This window comes from Squalius cephalus, assembly GCF_949319135.1.
Source record: "Squalius cephalus genome assembly, chromosome: 25".
Classification (NCBI taxonomy): domain Eukaryota; kingdom Metazoa; phylum Chordata; class Actinopteri; order Cypriniformes; family Leuciscidae; genus Squalius; species Squalius cephalus.
The window spans coordinates 3,463,086-3,489,108 of record NC_137146.1 but is presented as its reverse complement, the minus strand read 5'-3'; the positions used below and the strand labels follow the sequence as shown (position 1 = coordinate 3,489,108).

Genomic DNA, 26,023 nt, shown 5'->3' with positions numbered 1-26,023 from the left:
ATCACAACAATAATACACCAGATATTATAAATGTGAATCCCAAATGCAGATTAAGAACCCCAAGAATATCTACTACTGTAAATATAGGCCTACACACACACAAACAAACAAATATTATTTTAAGTATCTAGTTAACTATCAACTATTACCTATTTAATATAAATTAATTATATAAATAAATAAATAGAAATTAATTTCTATTATAAATAATGATAAAGCAGTAGTTTTAGTATGCCAGACATCCCAACCTGCAAAAAGTCAAGATAGCACTACACTCAGGTCTCTCGCTCCCTCTCCCTCTCTGCCGTGCGCGCGCAACACGGTTTGGAACCACAGTCTCTGTCTCGCATGCGCGCTCATGCTCGCTCGCTCTACATTCCGGGAGATTTTAATTAATTTGCGGGCATCAGGGAGCCGCTATCAATGGGCTTGTTTGAGATGCGCCTTGCCTCGCCTGAAATGTATGCGAGAGTAGGCGGCTGCAGTGAGAGGAGTGAAAAAAGCGCAGGTAAGCCGGACAGATCACTCTTCTCGCAGTGGATCTGACACCTGCGAGATCAAAGATGGATATCGCAGGATTCACACTCGTGCACAGTGTTGCTAATAAACTGGATGTAATTCAAGTTCTGTTGCTTTTATATGAAAATAAATAAAATGAACAAGACACCCAAAGTACTTATTTAATTCCATTCCAAATACATGTTTATCAATATTTTTTTCTTTAATACAGACATATGTGTTTTTATTTTTTTTTATTTTTTTTTATAAAAATTAAATTGCATAACCCAAAGAGATCGCACTGTCAGATAGTTTGGGAATATTCACACATAACATATAGCCTACACATAAAACATGATATTAGAGTTTTAAAATCAAACATTTTAAAAGAGCACAATACATCACAGTTGTTTAAACCAATGAGCATTAAGCTGTGTCGTCAAGCAAGTCGTTTCCCATCGTGCTTTTGATTAGCGCAGTCGGTGGAGAGAAACTGCGCCCGACTGCAGAATCCGACACGGCCGCCTTGCGCTCGCGAGAGATTTTTGTCATACGTCAGCATGACATCAGAGCAAGGCGGACCGCACTCGGACACATTTCTAACCGGCATGCATCTCGCGCTGATCACCGGTGATCGGTTCTGCGTAGATTTTGCTCATCTCAAACAATCCTAATATGCGGGAGACTCCCGGAACTTCCGGCAGACTTGGGATGTCTAGACTGAAATCAGGATTTTGACCTTTTAGTCTCTGTGTTTGAACTAAAGCAATGATAATAATAATAATAATCACAATAATAAATAATAAGTTGCTTTATCATATTTTTTTATATATACATTTACATTTACAAAAATACGTAGAAAAAAAACCTCAAGAAACAAAAAGGCAGTGATGTACAAGAATGTTTCATCACAAGTGACTATTATCTTAAATATTCAGAGAGAGCCACAGAAGTATCACTTCATATGGGATCTGACAAAAATGTAAATTCTTTCATTGGCTCGATTGAAAGTCTAGAAAGTCAAAATGGGAGCTGGTTTTATTTGTTGGGATTTAAGTCTTCGTCGATGGACTGTATTGGATCTAATAGGCTTTATGCCCAGCTCCACTACTTCCTGAACTTCAGCCAGCTCCTTTGTTTCCTGTCTGCCATTATTGGACAAACTGATTAATCCAGGTGTGTCTGATTAGTGTTGTTGGGACTACTGAGGTCAGGCACACCTGGATTAATCAGTTTGTCCAATAATGGCAGACAGGAAACAAAGGAGCTGGCTGAAGTTCAGGAAGTAGTGGAGCTGGGCATAAAGCCTATTGGAGACTATTGGACAAGTTGACTGATTTGCAGGAGGAAACTGCGAGCTGCACTTTTGAGGAAAAAAGATTTTCCGCGGAGGAAACAAGCTTATCGTTTGTGGGGAGTAGGCTATCACCGAGGATTGTTGTTGCTGAGAATGCATCGTAGGAGAGCTGCATGAGGAAGACGCCGCTGTTTCTTCATCCACGCACTGCACAAACGGTGGAACATTAAGGTAAAATATGTGACAACAAACTGACTTGGCAAACTTGCACGGCCATTTAAAAAAGTTGTGAGCACACTTTAAAAAAGAGAGAATTGTTTGTTATGGTTTATCTTGTTCATGTATGCAATGTGTTACAATGCTTGTGTTTATGTACTAGGCCAAATGATGTAGACAAGCAGAAAGTGTTTATTGAAGCCTAAAAATAACTAACCTAACCTAAACTTAATAAAAAAAAATGTTGTTCGATATATTTTGCAAAAACTGAGAAAATCCATGTTTGAAAAAGCATCACATCTTAGTCGTCATGAAATCAAAATTGACGTATTTTTGGCTTTTAGTATGAATATGTTAGTCTTAGCTACTGTTATCTATAAGCTATAGACCTTATTCATAGCAGCGCCATATTTTATTTTTAATGGGAATGAAAGCGAGGCTGTGAGTGACAGACATGCATCTCTTCAATGGGCTGTACTGTTATTTAATGCGTTTTTGGATTGTTCTGCTCATGAAACTTAAAAGACTGTTCACCAGGACATGATATGATTGACAGTAAAATATTAAAAGCAATTTACCCTGATATCATTAAACCATTACTTTATATTTATACACTCACCTAAAGGATTATTAGGAACACCATACTAATACTGTGTTTGACCCCCTTTCGCCTTCAGAACTGCCTTAATTCTACGTGGCATTGATTCAACAAGGTGCTGAAAGCATTCTTTAGAAATGTTGGCCCATATTGATAGGATAGTATCTTGCAGTTGATGGAGATTTGTGGGATGCACATCCAGGGCACGAAGCTCCCGTTCCACCACATCCCAAAGATGCTCTATTGTGTTGAGATCTGGTGACTGTGGGGGCCATTTTAGTACAGTGAACTCATTGTCATGTTCAAGAAACCAATTTGAAATGATTTGAGCTTTGTGACATAGTGCATTATCCTGCTGGAAGTAGCCATCAGAGGATGGGTACATGGTGGTCATATAGGGATGGACATGGTCAGAAACAATGCTCAGGTAGGCCGTGGCATTTAAACGATGCCCAATTGGCACTAAGGGGCCTAAAGTGTGCCAAGAAAACATCCCCCACACCATTACACCACCACCAGCCTGCACAGTGGTAACAAGGCATGATGGATCCATGTTCTCATTCTGTTTACGCCAAATTCTGACTCTACCATCTGAATGTCTCAACAGAAATCGAGACTCATCAGACCAGGCAACATTTTTCCAGTCTTCAACTGTCCAATTTTGGTGAGCTCGTGCAAATTGTAGCCTCTTTTTCCTATTTGTAGTGGAGATGAGTGGTACCCGGTGGGGTCTTCTGCTGTTGTAGCCCATCCGTCTCAAGGTTGTGCGTGTTGTGGCTTCACAAATGCTTTGCTGCATACCTCGGTTGTAACGAGTGGTTATTTCAGTCAAAGTTGCTCTTCTATCAGCTTGAATCAGTCGGCCCATTTTCCTCTGACCTCTAGCATCAACAAGGCATTTTCGCCCACAGGACTGCCGCATACTGGATGTTTTTCCCTTTTCACACCATTCTTTGTAAACCCTAGAAATGGTTGTGCGTGAAAATCCCAGTAACTGAGCAGATTGTGAAATACTCAGACCGGCCCGTTTGGCACCAACAACCATGCCACGCTCAAAATTGCTTAAATCACCTTTCTTTCCCATTCTGACATTCAGTTTGGAGTTCAGGAGATTGTCTTGACCAGGACCACACCCCTAAATGCATTGAAGCAACTGCCATGTGATTGGATGATTAGATAATTGCATTAATGAGAAATTGAACAGGTGTTCCTAATAATCCTTTAGGTGAGTGTAATCTTTCCCTAGACCAAGGAATTGTACCTGTAGAGTTGAAAATAGCAAAAATTACACCAGTTTATAAAGAATATGACCATGCTATTTTTAACAATTATAGACCAATTTCTGTGTTACCAGCCCTGTCCAAAGTTCTTGAAAAACTTGTTTGCACAAGATTAATTCAACATCTAATAATATTTTCTATGTACACCAGTATGGTTTTAGGAAACAACATTCCACTTACATGGCACTTGTCCATTTTTTTGACTGAGATATATAAAGCAAAAGATAGAAAAGAAAACACTATAGGTATTTTTCTGGATCTTTCAAAAGCATTTGATACCGTTAACCATTCCATCCTGTTAAAAAAAACTTTCACATTATGGTATACGAAACAATCACTACACTGGTTCACCAGTTATCTTTCAGACCGGTATCAAACTGTCAACTATAATGGGACAGAATCCCCTTCAGTGCGGCTTACCACAGGGTTCCATCTTGGGTCCCTTGTTATTTTTATTATATGTTAACAACCTCCCTAATGTCTCAGATAAACTTTCTAAAATTTTATTTGCAGACGATACAAGTGTATTTTACTCCCATAAAAACCCTGAAATTTTAATAAAAGTAGTTAATGAAGAACTTGACAAGTTATCTACTTGGTTCAAGTCCAACAAATTGTCACTCAACATAAAAAAAAAAACAAGTTATATATTGTTTGGTATTAAGTCTGACACATTTAAATCTTCAATGAAAATTCAAATATCTCCATTAACAATGTTAGATCTGCTCGTTTCCTCTGCGTTATACTGGATTACTCTTTATCTTGGAAACCTCATATTAGTGCCATAAGTACAAAAATAGCCAAAGTGGTCGGTATATGTTGTATTACTCAATGTTGTATCCATATATCAATTACTGTAATGTTGCTTGGGCTATTACCCACCCAACTAAACTGGAATCTATTTTTCGACTTCAGAAGCGAGCTTTAAGAATAATATTTTGTGTAAATCGTAGACACTCCTCCCAATCACTGTTTGCTCAGGCAAGTATTCTTAGTGTTTACCAAGTGAATCAGCTTCAAATTGCTTTATTCGTTTATAGCTCTATAAAAAAGTTATTTCCCCAGCACTTTTGTAATATTTTTATTTTTAATAATGAATTTCACCAGTATCCGACTCGTAGTAGTTGTCTTATTAGGCCTCCCTACTCTCGTACGACTCAAACACAGTTTAGTATATTATACAGAGGGTCAAAGGTATGGAACAGTCTTCCCACATCATTTATTGAGGTTTCTAAAGAACAGTTTAAACAGAGAGTAAAATTGTTGTTACTAAGTTGTTTGAATTTATGGGTTTGTGCTCTAAATCCAATTTTAAATTGTTTTATAATATGTTTTTCATTTGTTAAATATAATTGTTTCTATGGAGATTGCCACTAATTAAGCCCCTTGAGGGTTTTTCGGCAATTGTCCATCACATTCTTTTTGTGAAATGTATAACACTGTTTTTTATGTTTTTGTTGTGAAAATAAAATAAATAAATCAAATCAAACACTGGAAAAAATATATTTCCAAGAAATTTCAGTTGACAAAAACTCCTGACAAAATAAGCTGTAGAAAATTGGAAATTGACATGCAGCCAGGAATCATGTTTCCTGACATTTTTCTGAGCCTGATATCAACACCGGGGAAATAAAATAAAAACAAATAACCCAACGTTTTTTTTACTGTGTAAGTAATCTAGGAGCTTTATATGTGACCCTGGATCACAAAACCAGTCATAAGTCGCACGGGTTTATTTGTGGCAATAGCCAACAATACATTTTATTGGTCAAAATTATTGATTTTTCTTTTATGCCAAAAATCATTAGGATATTACAGTTTTTTTCGATTGCTAAACGACAGTGGGCACAACTGGAGTCACATGTGCAAAACTCTAACTCCAGTCTGCACAGCAGCAGTTCATGTGGACCAAACTCTAGTTCGTTTTTCATTGCTTGAACACAGTTTTCAAAACTCTACACACTTATCCCATGACTTTAACCACAACCTGCACAACACTGTGGATTTACAACACTTTGTTCAAATGCTAACACACTGCTGTCAAAACTGTGAACCACACATTCAAAACAGAATAGATTTCAGCCTTGTGCCTTTCAAACACTGCTGATTGCCATTTCAGCTGAAAGGCTCCCATACACAAAATAAATATATTTGAAATATATTTTTGGAATATATGCAAATATTCGAAATTGGCCCAATAAATATATTTTAGTTAAATATATGTAAATATATTTCACACTTACTGTAACATCATATATTTTTGTTATATTTCAGAATATATTTCAAAATGATAAATATAAGTGACCAACAATGCAAATATATTTCAATTTGGAATATATGCCACATATATTTTCGACACTTTACGTAAAATATATTTCAATATATTGTTTTTCTGTATTGGTGGAGGTGGAAAGTGTTTGGTCACCACCCACATGACCAAATGTCTCTTTTGGAAGCCATGCGTGCCGGATGTGAGGACACGAATCCAGAGGACTGCCAGAGATGGATAAGGCACTCCAGAAGGTTCTTCCCCAGGTGCATGGCCAGAGAGAACATTAGATGTGATGTTGATGAAAACCTGTGGCCTGATGCTAGAGAGAGGCAGGATTAGCCCCTCAATTATTTGTTCGAATTACATTACATTACATTACATGTTCGTATGTACTTTTAGTTTATACCTTTTTTTCTCATTACTGTAATTCCGTAAATTACTACAGACTATTGAAGCAAACTGCTAATTTTCATTTACCCTAAAGAATTATGTTCTAAAAAATTAAATAAATCATGTGAAAAAATGTCACTCTTTTCTTTGAAAAAAATATTACTTTGTATGAAGTCACTGAAATTGTTCAAACTGTAAAGATGAAAAGTTAGTATTTTCTGCATTGGTGTTTGATGCTAGTGTTTTTACTCTCAGTGTGTTCTGAGTGACAGTGTGTGTTATCTCAGTGAGGGTTGTGCATAGTGTTTGGCTGCACTGAGCCTGTTTTGAGCCATGTGTTAAGAGTTGTGTTGCTTGGAGTGAGTTTTGCAGGTGATGTGAACTGTTTAGCTCAGGTGACTGTTGGTAGTGCAGACTGTAGTTAGAGTTTTGCACATGTAACTCCAGTTGTGCTCACTGTCCTTTAGCAATCGAAAAAAACTGTAAGTAAAGATCATGTTCCATGAAGATATTTTGTACATTTCCTACCATAAATATATAAAACATTTATTTTTGTGAGTGAATGCAGCACAATCACGAACATAAATGGACAACTTTAAAGGAGATTTTCTCAGTGTTTAGATTTTTTTGCTCCCTCAGATTCCAGATTTTCAATAGTTGTATCTCGGCCAAATATTGTCCTATCCTAACAAACCATGCATCAATGGAAAACCTATTCATTCAGCTTTCAGATTATGCATAAATCTCTCAATTTCAAAAAATTTACCCATGTGACTGGTTTTGTGGTCCAGGGTCACATATAGTTTTTTACAGTGGATGGCATTGGAAACACGGCAAGTCCATCCCTCACAGCCTCACTTTCATACCTGTCATGTATGTAATAGCGCTGCTCTGAATAAGGTCTATAGTGTGCTCCAAAACAATAGGCTCCTTTGAGATGCGCTCAGCCGAGGGCTGTTGGAGATATAGCAGCTGCAGTGAGAGGAGGAATGAAAATGTTTTCTGGGGCTTTCATCTAGATGTATGTTCTGCCTTGAGTTCAGTAAAGGTTCACAAAGTTACGAACGACGACTCATGTTATTCAATTATCTTATAAAAGGTAGGCTGCTTGTTGTTTAATTCCATTCGAAAGACTTGTTTATCAATCATTTTTGTTTTAATACAGACATGTTTTTATATGTTTTTAGAAATATGAAAACAGTCACATATCCCATAGAGAGATAGAACTGTCAGACAGATTAGGAATATTCACACATAATTTATACACATAAAAACATGATATCAAAGTTTTAAAATCAAACATTTTAAAACCGAACAATAGCCTACATCACAGTTGTTTAAACCAATGAGCATTAAGCTCTGTCATCAGCCAGTCATTTCCCATCATGCTTTTGATCAGTGCAGTCGTGGAGGAAAAACTTTGCTCGACTGCAGAATCCGACACGGCCGCCTCGCTGTCGCAAGAGTTTTTTTTATATAGCCTACATCAGCATGAGATAGAGCAAGGTGGACCACACTCGGACACATTTCTAACCGGCATGCATCTCGCGGTGATCGGTTCTGGCAGATTTTGGGGGGTTAGTGCGCATGCACATGAAGGGGGGTGTGGGGAGTGGAGGAGAGAGAGAAATGAAGAGGGAAGTTAGCTAGAGGAGAGATGTCCTAGACAACGATAACGACTAACGTTAAAAATGTATATTCTTGAGAATTTTGATATGGCCGACACACGACCAAAGAGATGACGTTCCGATGAACAAATAACAAAGAAGAGGGAAAAGGAGAAGGAATGCACAAAGTCCCGAATTTACATCGGAAAAGCGTTCAAAAGGTGTCGAGAACTCCGCCGGCAGAAGGGCTTCCGATCCGACATTCAGGTGTCTCTGTTTTTGCTGAACAGGAGTGTAAATCCAGTTTGGTTTTTCTAAATGGTTCATGACTGCTTCAGGAAGCACGGAAGGGAGGGGGAAGGGACGGGATGAGGAAGAAGAAGGGTCGAGCTAGCCTCCGTTTTGTTTGACAATACTTTGAACATCAACAAGAAGTGACGTCACCCAACATCGCTTAGAGCACCTTTAATTTAGCAGTTGATCATGTGACGCACTGAACGTTCTAATCGCACCGGTGTGATCGTACGCTTTAAAGGGTTATCTAATGTAAAAAATATAATTTTTTGTCTTTTGGAAGCTGCATTCAAATCCATTTCCCCCCTCGGTTTGAATGGGCATGACGCCTCTGCTATTTGTATTTTACAATGAAGAGAGAAAACCATGAAACATGGTTCCAAATCGCTGCGGCTGGTGGAGTTCTCTTACGAGAGGTTCTCTCGTATTGCGTAAGAAGCTTACGCTACGGGTAAAGTCATCTTTTCTCGAGATATGAAGCCAAAAAATTATCCTTAATTTAATATCTTGTCAACGCAGTGCGGCAGCAAGCAGACCTAGAGCAAGCGAAGTCGCGTGCTCATTGGCTGCTCTGCGGCAACTGCAGCAGCCTATCGCTGAAACCTTAGCGTGACGTCACGCCCAATGAGCGCGCTGGGCGCGCTCACGCGTCACAGCCCATGTGAGGAGGCGTGGCTTTAGCTTATAAAAGAAGGTTCAGAGGCTGCTATTCTCTGATTTTTGTCTCTTCAGCGACGCACTACGCATCGCTGGACTCTGAGGAAGCCGCCGTTGAAACAAGCGCCTTGCAAGCCGAGGATTACCTGAGGAAGCCGGTCGTCTTCGCCGCCTTCAGCTATCCCTGCCTGCTTCGCTATCCGGCGATTATATCCTTTTACATTGCATCATGCCTAACTGCATTTCCTGTAAAGCTCCGCTCAGCGAAAGAGACCGCCATGTGATCTGCGTTCTCTGCCTGGGTCGTGACCACGCAGCCCTCGCTCTCTCCGCGGGCGGCTGTGAATTATGCGAAGAACTGCCGATGTCGACCCTGCGGGCTCGACTCGCCTCGTTCGACGCTCTCGCTGTCTCACCGTCTGCCTCCACCGGGCCGCGCAAGAAGAAGCGCCGCTCTCAGAGGCCACCGGAACCCGCGGCAGCTGCTGAGTGCTCGCCGGAGCCCCTCCCTCGAGCCTCGCTATCTCCCTCTCCCCTTCCCGACGCGCAGCGGCCGGCCTTCGCCCGCACTGCCGTCGCCCTAGGGGATGAAGCGGACGACGCCGCTTTATCAGACAGCTGTTCTCTTATGGCTTCGGACAGCGAGGCATGGTCGGGGTCTCACCGCTCCGCCTCCTCGACACAGGAGTCTAGCAAGTCCCGCGCCAGTGTCGACGCGGAACTCCTCCGCCTCCTCACCAAAGCGGTCGACCAGCTGGGACTGGACTGGTCCCCACCCAAGGCCCCCGCGCCTAACAGGCTCGACGGGTGTTTTCTGCCTAGCCGCCGCCAAGCGCCCGCCTCTAGGTCAGCACCCTTCCTGCCTGAGCTCCACTCTGAGCTCGCTAAATCGTGGAACGCCCCATTCTCCGCGAGACTCCGCTCACCGGCCTCCGCGACCCTCTCCCAAGTGGACGGGGCCGCCGAGAAGGGATATACACAGATCCCTCCGGTCGAAGAAGCCGTGGCAACGCACCTTTGCCCGCCATCCGCTAGATGGCGCTCAAAGTCTGCCCTGCCGTCAAAAGCCTGCAGGACCACCTCAGCCCTCGTCGGCCGCGCTTTCGCTGCCGCCGGCCAGGCCGCTTCCGCCCTGCACTCCATGGCTGTGCTCCAGATCCTCCAAGCCGATCTCCTCCGTGATCTGGACGAGAGAGGCCCGGATCAGGACACTCTGACTGACCTGCGCAGCGCGACGGACCTCTCGCTTCGCGCCACCAAGTCAGCGGCACAAGCCATCGGAAGGTCCATGGCTTCGCTCACCGTCACCGAAAGGCACCTTTGGTTGACGCTGGCGGATATGAGCGAAAGGGAGCGCGCAGTTTTCCTCAACGCCCCGCTTTCCCCCACCGGCCTGTTCGGCCCAGCGGTCAGTGGGATTGTGGATCGCTTCTCAGAGGTGCAGAAAGCCTCACAGGCTATGAACCTCTTTCTGCCCCGCCGCTCGAGCTCCGCTGCAGGCCGCTCTCAGGATCAGCCTCCTGCACGCAGCTCGACACAGCGCTCTGCTCAGCCTCCATCTTCGCGACGCCAGGGCGGCCGCCCTAGACAGCGCTCAGTCAGCCGTCGCAGACCGCCTCCCCCCCGGGGACCCCGGCCTAGGATAGCGCTGAAACCTGAGCCCGCGAAGTCCTCCTAGCAGCCGCAGGGAGGAAAAGATGGCTGAGTCCCGCTGCGGCCGGACCGCCATCAAAGCGCTCAGCCCTGTCAGTCCCCTTAAAAAAGGCTACTGCAGTGGTTCACATCGCAGCCAACGAGCCAGTAACACAACTCGCTCGCCTGCACACAAACGCCGTTTTTACGGCGACCCAGAGATATCTCATAAAGAGTTTGGTTTCGGGTTTTCCGGCTCACGCCGAAGGTGTCATGAGTGTAGAAAATGTGCCCACACCCACGTGCTCACCACTACACACAAACACAGTTTCCCCGGTAACAGAGCGCACTCTCATAAAGCGGGCAAGCGCCGCTCGAGTGCTAAGTGTAGAAAATGTGCCCACGAATCTGTGCCCACACCTACACGCTGCACGCTCTGTCACTCAGTTATCCCGGGATGCAGATCTTCTAAAGCTCCCCAGCACTGGCCGTGTTGTGTATGTAAGCCCCGCGCCCGCTCACGAGCGCGCGCACTTACAATCAGACACGTTTACCCCCATGCCGCTCTCGCGCCACGGGCTCCCAGCTTCAAAATGTGCCCCGTCCACAGTGATCGAGCCATTGAATGCTGCACAGCCAGTCCCCGCTGTCTGCGAGCCCCCGTATTCGAGCACCGGCGACGCGCGCAATGCGCGCGTCCCCCTATCTTCTCTGATACAGGTTCCCCATCCCGCACAGCGCGGCGATCTGAACCCAGAGACCATTCGACCCCTAGCGAGATGTGCCAGCGCATGGCAAGCTATCCAGGGCGTGTCAGAATGGGTGCTGAATACCATAAAGCACGGCTATTCGCTTCAATTCGCTCGCCGTCCGCCTCGCTTTCTAGCGCGAACCGAGACGAGTGTGAACACAGAAGTGGCTCATCTGCTTCGGGCAGAAATAGCAAAGCTGTTGCACAAGGGGGCTATAGAACAAGTGCATCCTTCTCTGAGCGAGTCGGGCTTCTACAGCCGTTATTTCCTCGTACCCAAGAAGGACGGGACGCTGAGACCCATTTTAGATCTGAGACACTTGAACAGAGCCCTCATGAGACGGCCGTTCAAAATGATTACAACCAGACAAATCCTCGCGCAAATTCGCCAGGGAGACTGGTTTATCTCTCTCGATCTGAAGGATGCATACTTCCAGATCCAGATAATTCCCCGTCACAGGCCATTCTTGAGATTCGCCTTCGACGGCCGGGTATATCAGTACACCGTCCTGCCGTTCGGTCTATCTTTGGCACCCCGTACATTCACGAAGTGCATGGACGCGGCTCTCGTTCCCCTGAGAACTCAGGGGATACGGGTACTGAACTATCTGGACGACTGGCTAATTCTAGCGCATTCAGAGTCAGAGCTTTTGTCTCACAGGACAGCGCTTCTCGGCCATCTGGAAAATTTGGGTCTCTCGGTCAATTGGGCCAAGAGCTCATTACTGCCCCGCCAGTTTATCTCGTTCCTCGGAATAGAACTGGATTCGGTGGCTATGACGGCCAGACTGTCAGAGCAGCGCGCGCGCCGCATTCGACACCTAGCCGCATCTTTCCAGACGGGCAACCAGACTCCGCTGAGAACATTCCAGCGAGTTTTGGGGCACATGGCCTCAGCGGCTGCAGTGCTTCAGCTGGGCTTACTGCGCATGCGCCCGCTTCAACGCTGGCTAAGAGCGCGAGTGCCTCACCGAGCCTGGACGGCCGGCAGCTTACGAGTCAGAGTGAGTCAGGGCTGTGTCTCAGCCCTTCGACCCTGGCTGGCAGCCGAATGGTATCGCACTGGGGTGACGATGGGAGTTGTCTCACGCCGGAAAGTTATCTCGACAGACGCGTCCAACGGAGGTTGGGGAGCGCTTTTCGAGGGCAGACCGGTCTATGGCCGCTGGTCAGACCAGGAGTGTCGCCTTCATATAAACTGTCTAGAGATGCTGGCGGTCGAGAATGCGCTCAAGCACTTCCTCCCATACCTGCAAGGCCACCATGTACTGGTCCGCACAGACAACATGTCAGTGGTAGCCTATGTGAACCGCCAGGGCGGTCTCAGATCCAAAATGCTCTGCACCCTGGCGGAACGCCTCCTAGTGTGGGCTCAGCACTCACTGCGCTCACTGAGAGCCGCGCACGTGCCGGGTCGCCTGAACGATGGTCCAGACAGACTGTCCAGGGACAATGTTCCCCCGGGAGAGTGGTCCTTGCATCCCCAAACAGTCCAGTTACTGTGGCGCCGTTTCGGCAGAGCGAAAGTCGACCTCTTTGCGTCACAAGACAACGCGCAATGCCCAAAGTTCTTTTCAAAGAACGAGGACGCGCTGGCCCAGAACTGGCCCAGCGGCCCGCTTTACGCTTTTCCCCCGGTCTCCCTGCTGCCGCAGGTTATCGAGAGATTCAGGGAAGCGCGCCACACGGTGCTCCTCATAGCCCCGTATTGGGAGAATCAAACATGGTTCCCGGATCTAATACGGCTGGCGGACACAGCCCCCTGGCCGTTACCGGTGAGGAGAGACCTTCTCTCTCAAGCCCACGGCTCGATTTTGCACCCCCATCCAGAGCGCTGGTCTCTGCATGCGTGGGTCATCAACGGTTACCCGTTGACTTGCCAACAGGGGTTGTGAACACGATCACACAGTCTAGAGCCCCCTCTACGAGGCGGCTCTATGCTTCAAAATGGTCTGTGTTTAGTAAATGGTGCACCGCCAAAGGGCTGGATCCACTAACATGTGGGGTATCGCAGGTGCTGTGCTTCCTCCAAGAGCTGTTGGACGCGGGCAGGTCCCCCTCCACGCTCAAAGTTTATGTTGCGGCCATCTCAGCTTTTGCCGACTCGGCGCTGGGCCGCGCATTAGGGAGGAACGAGTTCATCATCCGCTTCCTCAGGGGAGCGAGGAGATTGAACCCGCCGCGACCCCCGTCGGTTCCTATTTGGGATCTTTCCCTGGTCTTAGAGGCCATGAAAGCGCATCCCTTTGAACCCATGGAAACAGTGGATATGAAATATCTCACGCTAAAAACCGTTTTTCTGATAGCACTGTCGTCAGTTAAACGCGTGGGTGACCTTCACGCGCTGTCAGTTAACGCTGCATGCCTCGAGTTTGGACCTAATGACTCTAAAGTCATCCTCAAACCGAGACACGGTTATGTCCCCAAAAGTCTGGGCACACCGTTCAGAGCGCAGGTCATTTCTCTCTCCGCTTTGCCGTCATCCGGCAGCGAGATCGATGGTAAACTCCTTTGCCCTGTCAGAGCGCTTAGGAATTATACTACACGCTCCGCCGCTGTCAGGCGCTCGGAGCAGCTTTTCGTTTCGTTTGGTGGGCGCACCAAAGGTCTCGCCGCCTCGAAACACAGCCTGTCCAGGTGGATAGTGGACGCGATTGCAGCCGCTTATGCGTCTAAAAATCTGCAGTGCCCGCTGGGTATCAGAGCCCACTCCACCAGAGGCATGGCCTCTTCATGGGCTTGGTCTAGTGGAATTTCCATTCATGACATTTGTACAGCGGCAGGCTGGGCCTCCCCCTCTACATTTGTGAGATTTTACAATCTGGAAGTTCCTGCCCTGCAGGCTAAACTCTTATCTGTCTAAGTCCCGCGTAGCCAGCCCACTCTGTGTGCAGACTACTGCTGTGTGATTTAGCTCTCCTGGTTGAGCTCAATTCTGGGGTTGTTAGTCAGACCGGCCACGCCGCTCTGAGCCCCTTATGTGTGTGCTTATGTACTGCGCTAGCCATTCTTGGCCGCCCGGTTCCCTGTTATAGTGTTCCCCGGGTTTCTCCCTGGGACTCATTCAGTGGATGCGGGGCGCGCACGGCGTTGACAAGGGAAGTTCCCGTAGCGTAAGCTTCTTACGCAATACGAGAGAACCTCTCGTAAGAGAACGTACTCGGTTACCTAACGTAACCTCTGTTCTCTCTAGAGAGGGAACGAGTATTGCGTAAACCGCCGTGCTCGCGCCACGAGCTCACTCGCTTCAGCGACAAAAACCAGAGAATAGCAGCCTCTGAACCTTCTTTTATAAGCTAAAGCCACGCCTCCTCACATGGGCTGTGACGCGTGAGCGCGCCCAGCGCGCTCATTGGGCGTGACGTCACGCTAAGGTTTCAGCGATAGGCTGCTGCAGTTGCCGCAGAGCAGCCAATGAGCACGCGACTTCGCTTGCTCTAGGTCTGCTTGCTGCCGCACTGCGTTGACAAGATATTAAATTAAGGATAATTTTTTGGCTTCATATCTCGAGAAAAGATGACTTTACCCGTAGCGTAAGCTTCTTACGCAATACTCGTTCCCTCTCTAGAGAGAACAGAGGTTACGTTAGGTAACCGAGTACGTTTCCTGTTATTGTCAATGAGGGGCTAATTCAACATCAAGAGGAAAACCAGTGCGCTGTCATGAAACTCGGGTGTGCAGTCATACAACAAACGGCACAGATTTATCTCTACTAAATCCAAGTTATCTGCCCAATGAGTGTGCGCATTCATGTGGAGGCGGAAAGAGGAAATGGACACTGTTTACAAGAATTTCAATATGGACGATTATGTGGAGAGCAGAGAAGAAAGCAAGCAATCCAGATTGCCAAAGATCTGGCTGCTCTTAGTTAAAGGTCCCATGACATGAAATTTTCACTTTCTGAGGTTTTTTAACATTAATATGAGTTCCCCTAGCCTGTATATGGTCCCCAAGTTTCTAGAAATTTCAATCGGTGTAAATCGAGCTTTTGCTATCTTTCTCTGCCTTTGAGAAAATGGAAGCTCAATCGCGCTGATCTTGAATCTCCTCCTTGTGACGTTACAAGGAGGAATGTTACCTCCCCTGTCTCTGCTTTGCCCGCCCAGAGAATATTTTCCGCCCATGAGAAAATGAGCTAGGAAGTAGGAACGCGCGCGCGCGATTTTAGTTAGTCCACGAGAGATATCATGGCTTTTGAGCGAGCGAAGCATAACAATTGCTCAATAATTGGATGTACAAATGAACACCGAAGGGTTAATACAGAGCTGGGCTTGCTGAACGTCTGAAACTAAAGTCTGGATCACTCTCTTTGGCTCAGCTACACACCTCGGACAAGTAAGTCAACTAATGATATATAAGTGTGTTGCTTTACTGTTTATGGTTGCCTAGACTGTTACACGTAGAATGTGGCTGTCACATTAGCTATGCAGCTATGCAGTTTATGTGTGTGAATACACACACTGTAACGCGAGTGTTGTACACTTCTTTGTTATTTGGATAACCGTTTTCCTGTTGGTTATACGGCGCGCGCGATATCCGCATTTCAAGATCGCAGAGCTTGATGATGTAATTATAATAAGATAAATTACAGATGTTACAGATCTCTCATGAAAAGGCAACAGTAGGTTAGCGTTAGCTACATGATAATAACTGTAAACCATCCGAATAAAGTACCGTATCCAGACATAATATTTTAAACTAACCATTCGGAAACGTCCTGCTGGAACCGCTGAGTTGTTGCTTCTCCATCCGGATCAGATTCTGGGTCAAACTGAAATGCTTGAACGACTGCGTGTCTTCGTGCCATTGCTATCATAGTTTGCTATATCCAACGTAAACATGCACGGACCGGTACCGTTGCGCAAGATGGTCAAGGCCACACCCACCCTCCACCTTGCGCCGCCTTTCTCCTCCTCATTAGCATTTAAAGCTACAGACACCGAAACGGCCTGTCTGAAGGAAGCTCATTCTGGGACTGGCTTGTAGTGGCTATAATTCTGCACCGAGGCTGAATTTTTGAAAAGAGATTTCAGATACAGTACTAGGGACCACTAAGGCCTATATTAAAGCCTACAAAAAGTAGCATGTCATGGGACCTTTATGGTAGTTTCCATCTGACACAGAGGGACAGCAACAGCTGTGAGGTCTTGCAATCCATTCCAGAGCAAGACAGATCAAATAATATCAGTGAGCTTAACGTGGAGCGAGATCAACTGCGGATGGAAAGGGCTCTAGGGCTTCAATGGTGAGCGCAGACAGACACTCTGTACTCTGTAAAGGGCAAATCATAGTAGACGTGCCCGTGGGATTTTGTCAGTGATCGGCTCAGTCTATGATCCTTTCAAGATCCAGTCAAGCTCATTTTACAGGAATCATGCAGGACAATTTATAGCTGGAATGATGAGATTCCTCCAGTTCTTGACCAACAATGATTGAATGGGTTACTGGTCTGGATCAGATTAATGCATTTACAGTTGACTAATGTTTGAAGCCACATGGTTTTGGCGCAACTGCACAATTTTCAGATGCCAGTGAAAAGGGATATGGCTCCGTGTCCTAAATTAGATTACTGAATAGTTATAGCTCATGTCACCTTTCTTCTTGGCAAGGCCAGATTGCCACCCCTCAGAACAGAACTTCAGCTTAATTTGAAGGAATTGTGTTTTTGGACTGTTTTGAATTCGTAAACACCTTAAATATAACTACCTATTGTTTTATTTTTGTTCGGTTATTGTTGAAGTCCACTTCCCCATATTTCTCTTTCTGACAGACGGACAGCGTGGCTCGGCTTGGCTGATGGACATGAAGTCTCTGCTGACACTGTCAGGTAAAAACACAAGAGTTTATGCAGCATCATCTTATTGTCTGATTCTGTGTAATGGGTTTCTGATTCTGTTGATATTTGCTACAGTCATGTTGAATTTTAAAGGGGTCATATAATGCCATTTTTGTACAAGCTAATATGATTCTTTAGGGTCTAAATTAAAAGTTTGTAATATACTTTAATTAAAAATTCTCATTAGTATTGTAAGAAAGCACTAATTTTACCTGGTCAAAAACAGCTGTTTTCAGCACGCCGTTTAAGTGCATGTGTCTTTAAATGATAATGAGCTTTGCTCACCCCGCCCCTCTGTTCTGTGCGTACACCGTTTGAAATAATAACACAATAACTATAATGCGTTGTTCATTATAAACGTGGGATTATGAATTATATTGAGAACGTCGTACATAGAAAACATGCTGTAATGTACCCTGAGTGTAAACAGTGTAAACATTCATTGTGAAGCCTGCAGCAAGGTTTGCAAATTTGCAAAGATTAATATAAATATTAATATAAAGGTTAATAAAACATTACACTCACTTCTTCTGGAGGTTCAGCAGGAACACGTTGGAACCGATCCGTTTTTTCTCGTTTGTAAAGCTGTCTGGTGTGAAATGATTGCAATCGTGGGGAATCCCCGTGAGGGAATCCCCGCGTTAATCCTTTGGGCATATCCCTTCAAAAACAAAACTCAGCCACTGCTCATTTACATCAAAATGACTGCTGTGTTCCTTATTACACCGAAGAACACCACAATCGCAGACGCCATTCTGCTCATAGACAGCACTCCAGTGAGGGTATCAACAATGACGTGCGGGCTATGATTGACAGCTCGCTCACGAGCGAGGGCGGGTCTGTGTTGAAACGCTGCTGTCAATCACTAATCGTGGGAGGGGCGTCGATTTTGTGACGTCACAAAATCGAACGGCTTGATTTCAGAGAGGGTCAAACATAAGGAGATTTTAAAAAAACCACTGGATGGATTTTTATAATTTTATGATGGTTGTGTACAGGCACTGCTAACACACATTTCAGTACAATCAACTTGTAAAAGTGCATGTACCATTATATGACCCCTTTAAATCAAACCAACCAGTTTGCAGTTTTCATGCAACAGAAGAGGCAAATGGTTTAATAAGCTTTGTTTGTCTGGTTAATTGACATTAAATGATGATAAATGTTGAAAATTTCCCCCCAAAATTATTGCAGATTTCACAGAAATATTAATTATATTACTAATATGATCATTTGGTTACACAGATTTGCATTTCACTGCCATTTTTTTCATGATTCACCCAAAACTGACTGGGTGCCGCCGTCTCATTTCAATGTCAATGAAGCTGCAAATTAAACTTAAAGATGTAGTTTCTTAGTGCAGAAATAATCAGATTTATCTTTTTATGTCACAGTGTTGTTGGCTCTCATAAGAGAACACAAGGGACAAAAACCAGAAGGTAAATACACACATTTTGTGCACAAGATCAGAGGAGCTAAAAAAAAGAGATACTATCAAATCTATTATAAAGCACAGCATTAAGAAAAAACCAATGCAGATCTGCAGAACTTTGGTGCAGGAAACCTCATCACTTCACCCAACCAGCATATTGATGTTTCTAGTGTCAGTAAGTACCTCACTGAGGGTCATTTATAATGAACCTCCAACCTTGTCCAAAGTAATTCCTGTCGTTCTTAAATTTCTTAAACAAGCATGTATGAAGAACATCATGTTCATATTCCAGGATGACAATATCCAGATTCATCAGGCTCAGATTGTGAAAGAATGGTTGTGAGGAGCTTGAAGAATAATTTTCTCACATGAATCGGCACCTCTGAGTCCAGACCAAAAATGTATTTACATCTCGATTGAAAAAAAAGTTGTGGTGTTATTTCAATCAAGAGGTCATCAAGATCTTGTGTTGTCAATGCAAGAGTCCAGCACTCTGTAAAGTCTCCTCCAGCACATCCCAAACACTTTCAACGAATTTAAGCTCTGGATTCATGTGAGAAAATGATTTTCACAACCATTCTTTCACAATCTGAGCCTGATGAATCTGGATATTGTCATCCTGGAATATGAACATGATGTTCTTCCTACATGATTGTTTCAGAAATGAAAAGCTACACACTCCATCAGTTAGAGTTAGCAGAACTGTTGCCAAACATATAACATGCTAGAAACATAATATTCACTGCAATAATGATCCAATCATAGACTCATAAGCTTTTGCTTATTTAAATCCAAACAGTGACTTTTTTTGACGGGCAGTGCATTTTACAATAGTAAAGTAGTCAGACAACCTGGCATTACAGAAGACGTGTCTCTTATGTGTCTGTATTCTTTCTCTCAGTGTTTCTCCTGCCGACGTTCTCAGATGTGTTTGCTGGAGATGACATCACTCTGATCTGTAAAGGAGTGGGTGAACCGATAAAATGGTTCATTAATGGAAGTCAACAATCACATCAGGATTCTTCAATGCTTCTTACAGCAGTGACATCAAAAGACAACGGGATATACGAATGTGAGCGGGACGGATCGAAGATTCCCCCGTACACACTCACTGTCGAAGGTATGAACACCATCCTAAATAACTCTAAACGTTCCCTCATGATCATCTGTTCCTCCTGCTGTTCCTCATCATCTCTCTCTCTCTCTCTCTCAGAGCTGGAGCCTCACGCTCAGCTCTCTCCATCTATAGGTGGCGCTGTGATGTCCAAAGGTGGTGGAAGAAACCTGATGCTGTATGTCGACGATGATGCGCATGGCTGGAAGTGTTTTGCGTTGCGGGGAGAGAGTGGCTTCATGCTAAACCCCGATGTTAAGACGGACAAGACGGCTGTTATATATGCACAATTGAACGAGGCAAAAAGAGCCACTTTCTGGTGCAAGAACGGTACACAACGAAGCAATGCTGTGACGCTGAAAATGACAGGTGACTCCTTCCTCATTTCCCTGTTGTATTTCAGATCCCCTGTGTAGTTAAAGGGAAATACAAAAATACTAATTCTGTCATTATTTACTCGCTTTCATGTAGTTCCATGATTTGTAGATTAATTGCATTGACGCAGATAAATTCAATGGAGTCCAAAACAACACTGGATCTCACTGAGTTTCCTAGAATTTTTTTTTCTGACCACAAGCTAGTTCCTATCAGTCTTATGTGCTCTTGAACATGTTAAGCAAGTGATGTTAGAGTATATTGAATTTTCACAATAATTAAATCTGAATGTAATAGTCAAGTAATAGACCATGTTCTCTAGTTTAGATTAAGGATTTCTGACTCCTTGAATCAGGTCCTCCTCAAAAATGACAAACGATATCCTCTAAATCTCAATGTCTTCCATAAAGAGCCATGGGACTAAACTGGAGAGCAAATGGAAACTGATTCTCAGATGTTGAGGAAAAGACACCTCACATCTGTCACCTCTGTAGTTACAGGGCGAATCTCAACAATAGCTCAAACTGTGCTCAGACTTGCCAAAACATCAAAGTCTATAAAAGTCAGATCTCAATATAAAGTCTAACACTTCTCCAAGATCAGGGTTTATTCGTCTATACTTCTACTGTATTGCAACTATTTACTCATTTGCATCACAAAGACAAAGTTGATCATTAAAGATTAAATTCCCAAAATTCCAATATACATTTTGAATCCCTTTTTCTTAAACAGCCAGTAGCCTGTAGTTTATGTCAGTAACACTATACTTTAAATGAAGCATCAGGCTCGTGCAGCAGTAGATGATGGATGTCTGACCTGTGTCTCTGTGTGTCTGTGTGTCTCAGAGCTCAGGGTGATGTTGGAGCCTCCAGCCGCTCCTGCATGGTTGGGGGAGAGCGTGGCTCTCAGGTGTGCAGTCTGGGGTGGGAAAGCAGAAAAGGCTACATTCTATAAGGATAATAACTCAATCGCAAACACAACAGAAGACACATACATCATCACCAACGCCACACAAGCTGATGCCGGACAGTACAAATGTCACGCCACCTACAGGTACAGCCACATCAGTGCAGACGCTGCCCAGCAGGAAGGACATTCTGATGCCCAGGAGTTAAAAGTTATAGGTAAACATTACAATAACTGCCTCACCTCTCCCCTTCATTTATACACAACCACTACTAGATAGTACTAGTAACGAGGCGAACAAGACGTGAGGCGTGTGGATCCATGTGCAAACAGCCCTGTTTGCTGTTTTTAAATGTGCTATATAAATAAATACAAACTTGAAACTTGAAACTTGAACTTTTATTTATAAACATGGTAAACAGGCAAGGGTCAGACAAAGGTAAACAGGTATGGTACGGGCAAAACACAAGAGAGATCTTAGGGCAAGCGTGGGTCTACAATCGGTGAACAATATCCAACAGGGCAAGGCAGAGAGAAAATCCAGGTACACAAGCAATGATCCAAACGAGGGGCAAACAGAGTCCGAAGGGCAAGGCAAAGGGTTAATCCAGGAAACACAGGCAGATATCAAAACATGAGAAAACAGGCAAGGCAAGCCTTAACACAACTGAGTGGGCTCCGTAGAGTAGCTATCGCTAGGATATGCGCTATACTCAGCACTCACAGAGAGAAAGTCCAAGGCTTATAAAGTGTGTGTCATTGGGTGATAGTGATTGTGAGATAGTTCTCAGCTGTGAGTGTGATTAGTGTAATCAGCTGTGTGTGTCGTCCGTGCAGTGGATGATGGGAAATGCAGTCCAGTGTGCTGTGTGGTGTGAGAGTCAACATGGAGAAGCGACCTCTGGTGGCTATCGGGCGGAAGGCCACAGACCGGATTCGTGACAGTACTAGAACTAGAAAGTATTTTTGGACATGGTACCATGGCATTCCTGAATACTGTATATGTAAGAGTGCCATGTGATAGTATATAATAATAATTATAATAAAAAGGATTACATTAATAATAATAACAATAATACTAATATAAATAAAAAAATATTTATATATAATAATACTTTACACTAAGTTTGCAGTACAAATGAGATATGTATGAATATATCAGTTATATATAAATTATTATAAAACATTACTAGTAATAATAATTGTAAAAAAAAGCAAGCATACCGCTTCACCAGTAGCCTATAGTCTGATTCATGAACAAATTACTCTCTTGAATTTATTTTGTGCAAGAAGTTTTCTTTAAATGACATATTATTCCCTCCGGTCCGCTAATGTTATTTCGTCAACACTTCGTGGCCTATGCACACTAGCTTGCTTGATTTACGTTAGTTACGCGCATTTACGCGTTACGTTGCGTGAGGTACTTTGTGTTGTACGTTGCCATGTTCCCGCGCGCAAAACGGTAACAATGTATCTTACAAGTGTAACATGATGTAACCTTGCTCTCACTTGAAATGTGTCCCCAAATTAAGTCCTTGAATTTGAGGCTATTGGACCTGGAAAGTCCTTGAAAGATCCTTGAATTTGAAGTTAACCAAAGTGTGGGAACCCTGCACTGAATCTGTCAGAGCGGTTTCATTTATACCTTTGTCAGATGCTTTTATCCTTATCAGGATACGCATTCACTGGGAGTTTCTCCATGACCTTAGCTAACGTTAAGTCACTATCCTACCAGCTGAGTTACAGGAACAACCACTGAATCAATTCTTTTCTAAGTCATATCTGTGTGTGGTTCAGGTGGGCCTCCTGCTGCTACTGTGGAATCAACGTCTCCTAAGAATCTGGAGTGTTTCTGCAAAGACTGTCCTGCCAACTGCACGTCCAGTTACTGGTATCACACACTCTTTAATGACTCATTTGCACGCCGAAGACTGTCTGAAAATATACAAATTATTACCGTGGAGGAAGGAGGACTGTACAGCTGCCGGAGGGTGTGTGAGAAAGGTTTCTCCCGTTTCAGCAACGTTTACAGCTACACAGGTACCTAAACACACACACACACATGCTACTCATGTCCATAAGCCAGTGTTATTTTAGTATAATTAATATTCTGTTATAGTTTTTATTCATATTTTGAATTAGTTTTGTTTTATATTATCATTTCAATTTTAAAGTTTTAGTAATTTTGTTTTGTGTTTTTTTTTATTATTTTTTTTAAAGTAATTTTAGTGCTTCAACTGAAACTTAATGAACATTTGAAATGTTGCTTTGGCATAATTGGCAACTAACTGAAATAAAATAAGTTCAATCTCAGCTACTTAATTTCAACTTTTATTTAATTTCAGGTTTTAGTTAAACGATAATAACCTGCCAAAAAAACATTTGTCATTGTAAGCTGAGAGACGAGTCTAATTCATTTTCTGTGGTAATCAACAGCAGAAACGGTTCTCAAAGTATCGGCTACACCCAGTTTCAGGGCAAAAAACACATGCACGCAGAACTGTATGAACACTTTCATTGTCCGTGCATTTTAATGTTGACATTACTCATAATGAACTACAGTCACTTCCAATTCTTACTTCACCACTTCTCATTATTTTTAGTATTAAAAAATGCATTCTCCTTCTTTCTCATAGCACAACCAGAGCCTGTAAATGTGCTGGCCATCATTATGGCTGTGATTCTGATGGTTCTCGGGGTGTTGATCGTGGTGCTGATCGTGCTGAAGTGCAGAAAACGTGGTTTTCAGGCGATGGACAGGTGGACAGGTGGAGACTTTGATCAAATCCAATTCACCAATTTACCACATGCTAGCCGAGGACAAGGACAAGGCTGAGGTGGCTTACGAGGCAGGAGGCGGTGTACCACACAATGGGACCTGGAGATTAATGATGGGTTGGTCATGAACGGTCATTTTGAACGTTTTGACTCAGGAACAGAGAGTTGTCTCAGAGAGTTATTTGTTCATTTTGTGTTTACCGTGCATGCGCTGTACTGGAAACAGAAATTATTAGTTCACTTCGAGTCTTCGGGTTCGAGTTAGGTTTGTTTGTTCACATTATGTCACGTGATGAACGAACGACTCGAACCTGAAGACTCGGAAGATGAACAAATCAATTCTGTATCCGGTATTACAGACTGCAAAGCTCAGTTTATGGGGATGTCATGTGATGAACAAATGTCTCAGATCGGGACGTGAGGTAAACTAACAGACTGCATGGCCTGAAGACCCAGATAAGCAATGAATTAATCATTTCTGTTTCTCATAATTTGGCCTTGGCCTTGCATTGCAATTTTTTTCTTATTCTAAATGTGATCAACATTTGATGTGTTTGGAGAATTTGGCTATTAACATGTAACATTTTAATTATATTCTGCTATTTCTGCTGAAATTAACGAAATGACTTGAAAAAAGATTTGTTCATTTTGAAGCGCCTACTACGATCACATAATCCGATGGGTCACAGAATTTGGTGTAACACTGTAAAACAGGAGAAGAAACAAACAAGCAAATAAAAAGGATGAAAGAACTTGGAAGAAAAAGCACCACATTATGATTTACCAATGATCAATTCTCATTTTGACTTCCGATATAAATTCTCAAATTCTCAAGTCTTTTCCACCAATACTGTCTAACCCTAATCCAACCCTACCAGTAACCTAAGGGGAAACCGATCATCTCTCTTTACTACTAGTTATAGCATAAACATGAATGAACATCAGAAGGTATGTTGAAAGATACAGCACAACTTGCCGAAATGCGTCATGTCTCATGTAATCGCTTCCAAGCATGAAAGGATCTCAATAAAACAGCTTGTAATATGTCAAGTAACGTTATATTTAGCCGGGAAAAGCCATTCAGTGTCCGTAGCTCGACAAATAAACAATATAAAGGAGCATTTTGCTAAATATATGCAATATATTTCATATTCATTTTTACTCAACCTCTTCTTCAATATTTAATGTTTGAATAAATTAAGTTATAATAGCCTCCGTTTAATCGTTTATATTTTTTAAAAAACTCTCCAAATTCTCACATCATTTACATTTACAAATACAGTGCATGGACCTCCAAAGTCGACTCCTCAAAAACCACACAAAGTGAACACTACGGTAATCCAAATGACCCAAGCTGACGAATCATTGTCTTTGAAGATAAATAAAAGGTGTGTGAGAGAAAAATATGATTATTTTAAACTACTATTTTCACTATATTTTTCTTTCATCCCTTCCGGCCAACGGTCACACTCGGGTTCACGCTTGAGGTAACCTCAGCACATTATGAAACTGCAGCGCATTGAACGGCATAAATCATGAGCGAATTTTCATTTCATCCCTTTAATATAATGAAGATTACGACTATAATATCAAATTGCTAATGTAAATCACCTTTGGGATACGTGGAGATGCTCAGGAGAGTGAACGCCACTTTTAGAAAGGGACTTTGATGTATTTGCATTTGCACTGTTTATTCATGTTTAATAACTTGTTCAGACTATTAAAAAGCAATGCACTTGTTTAATTGAATATATATATCCAAATTTATCATCAAAATTATAACTGTTTGCAGCAATAAACTTTTATTGCAATGCAACTGTAGTTCAGTGATTCTCCACTAAAAGGCAAACTGGTGCCCAGCATCAAGAGGTCACTGCAGGATTGAGTTGGTTTACTGGTTATGCAACACTGGTTGCTCATTTTTCCCGTTTATTGTTCCTTGTATAGTATATTTTTATAATTCTAAGTGTTCAAATAAAAAAAATGTATGAATGAAACCGTGGTTTTCATTACTTACTGACGTCTGCATCTTCAGTTGGACCACCATTTATGGATCCCTTAATAACATTATCACCATAATAATACACCAG

General features: G+C 43.3%; 1 protein-coding gene across 5 annotated transcripts; it reads left to right on the top strand.

Moving 5' to 3' along the window:
- The first annotated feature begins 1,943 nt into the window (after positions 1-1,943).
- On the top strand, positions 1,944-24,250 carry LOC307153365 (basement membrane-specific heparan sulfate proteoglycan core protein-like). 5 transcript variants are annotated; one of them, XM_079862793.1, is made up of 9 exons: positions 1,944-2,026; positions 17,263-17,319; positions 18,723-18,767; positions 18,867-18,935; positions 19,662-19,880; positions 19,974-20,243; positions 21,095-21,373; positions 22,953-23,195; positions 23,792-24,250. In XM_079862793.1, the coding sequence occupies exons 2-9, from the start codon at positions 17,289-17,291 to the stop codon at positions 23,989-23,991; spliced, it is 1,356 nt and encodes a 451-aa protein (XP_079718919.1). In that variant the 5' UTR covers positions 1,944-2,026; positions 17,263-17,288; the 3' UTR covers positions 23,992-24,250. The 5 variants fall into 5 exon arrangements, with proteins under 5 accessions (XP_079718919.1, XP_079718921.1, XP_079718917.1 ...); XM_079862791.1 differs by lacking the exon at positions 1,944-2,026 and adding an exon at positions 7,573-7,650; XM_079862795.1 differs by lacking the exon at positions 18,867-18,935.
- The last annotated feature ends 1,773 nt before the right edge of the window (positions 24,251-26,023 follow it).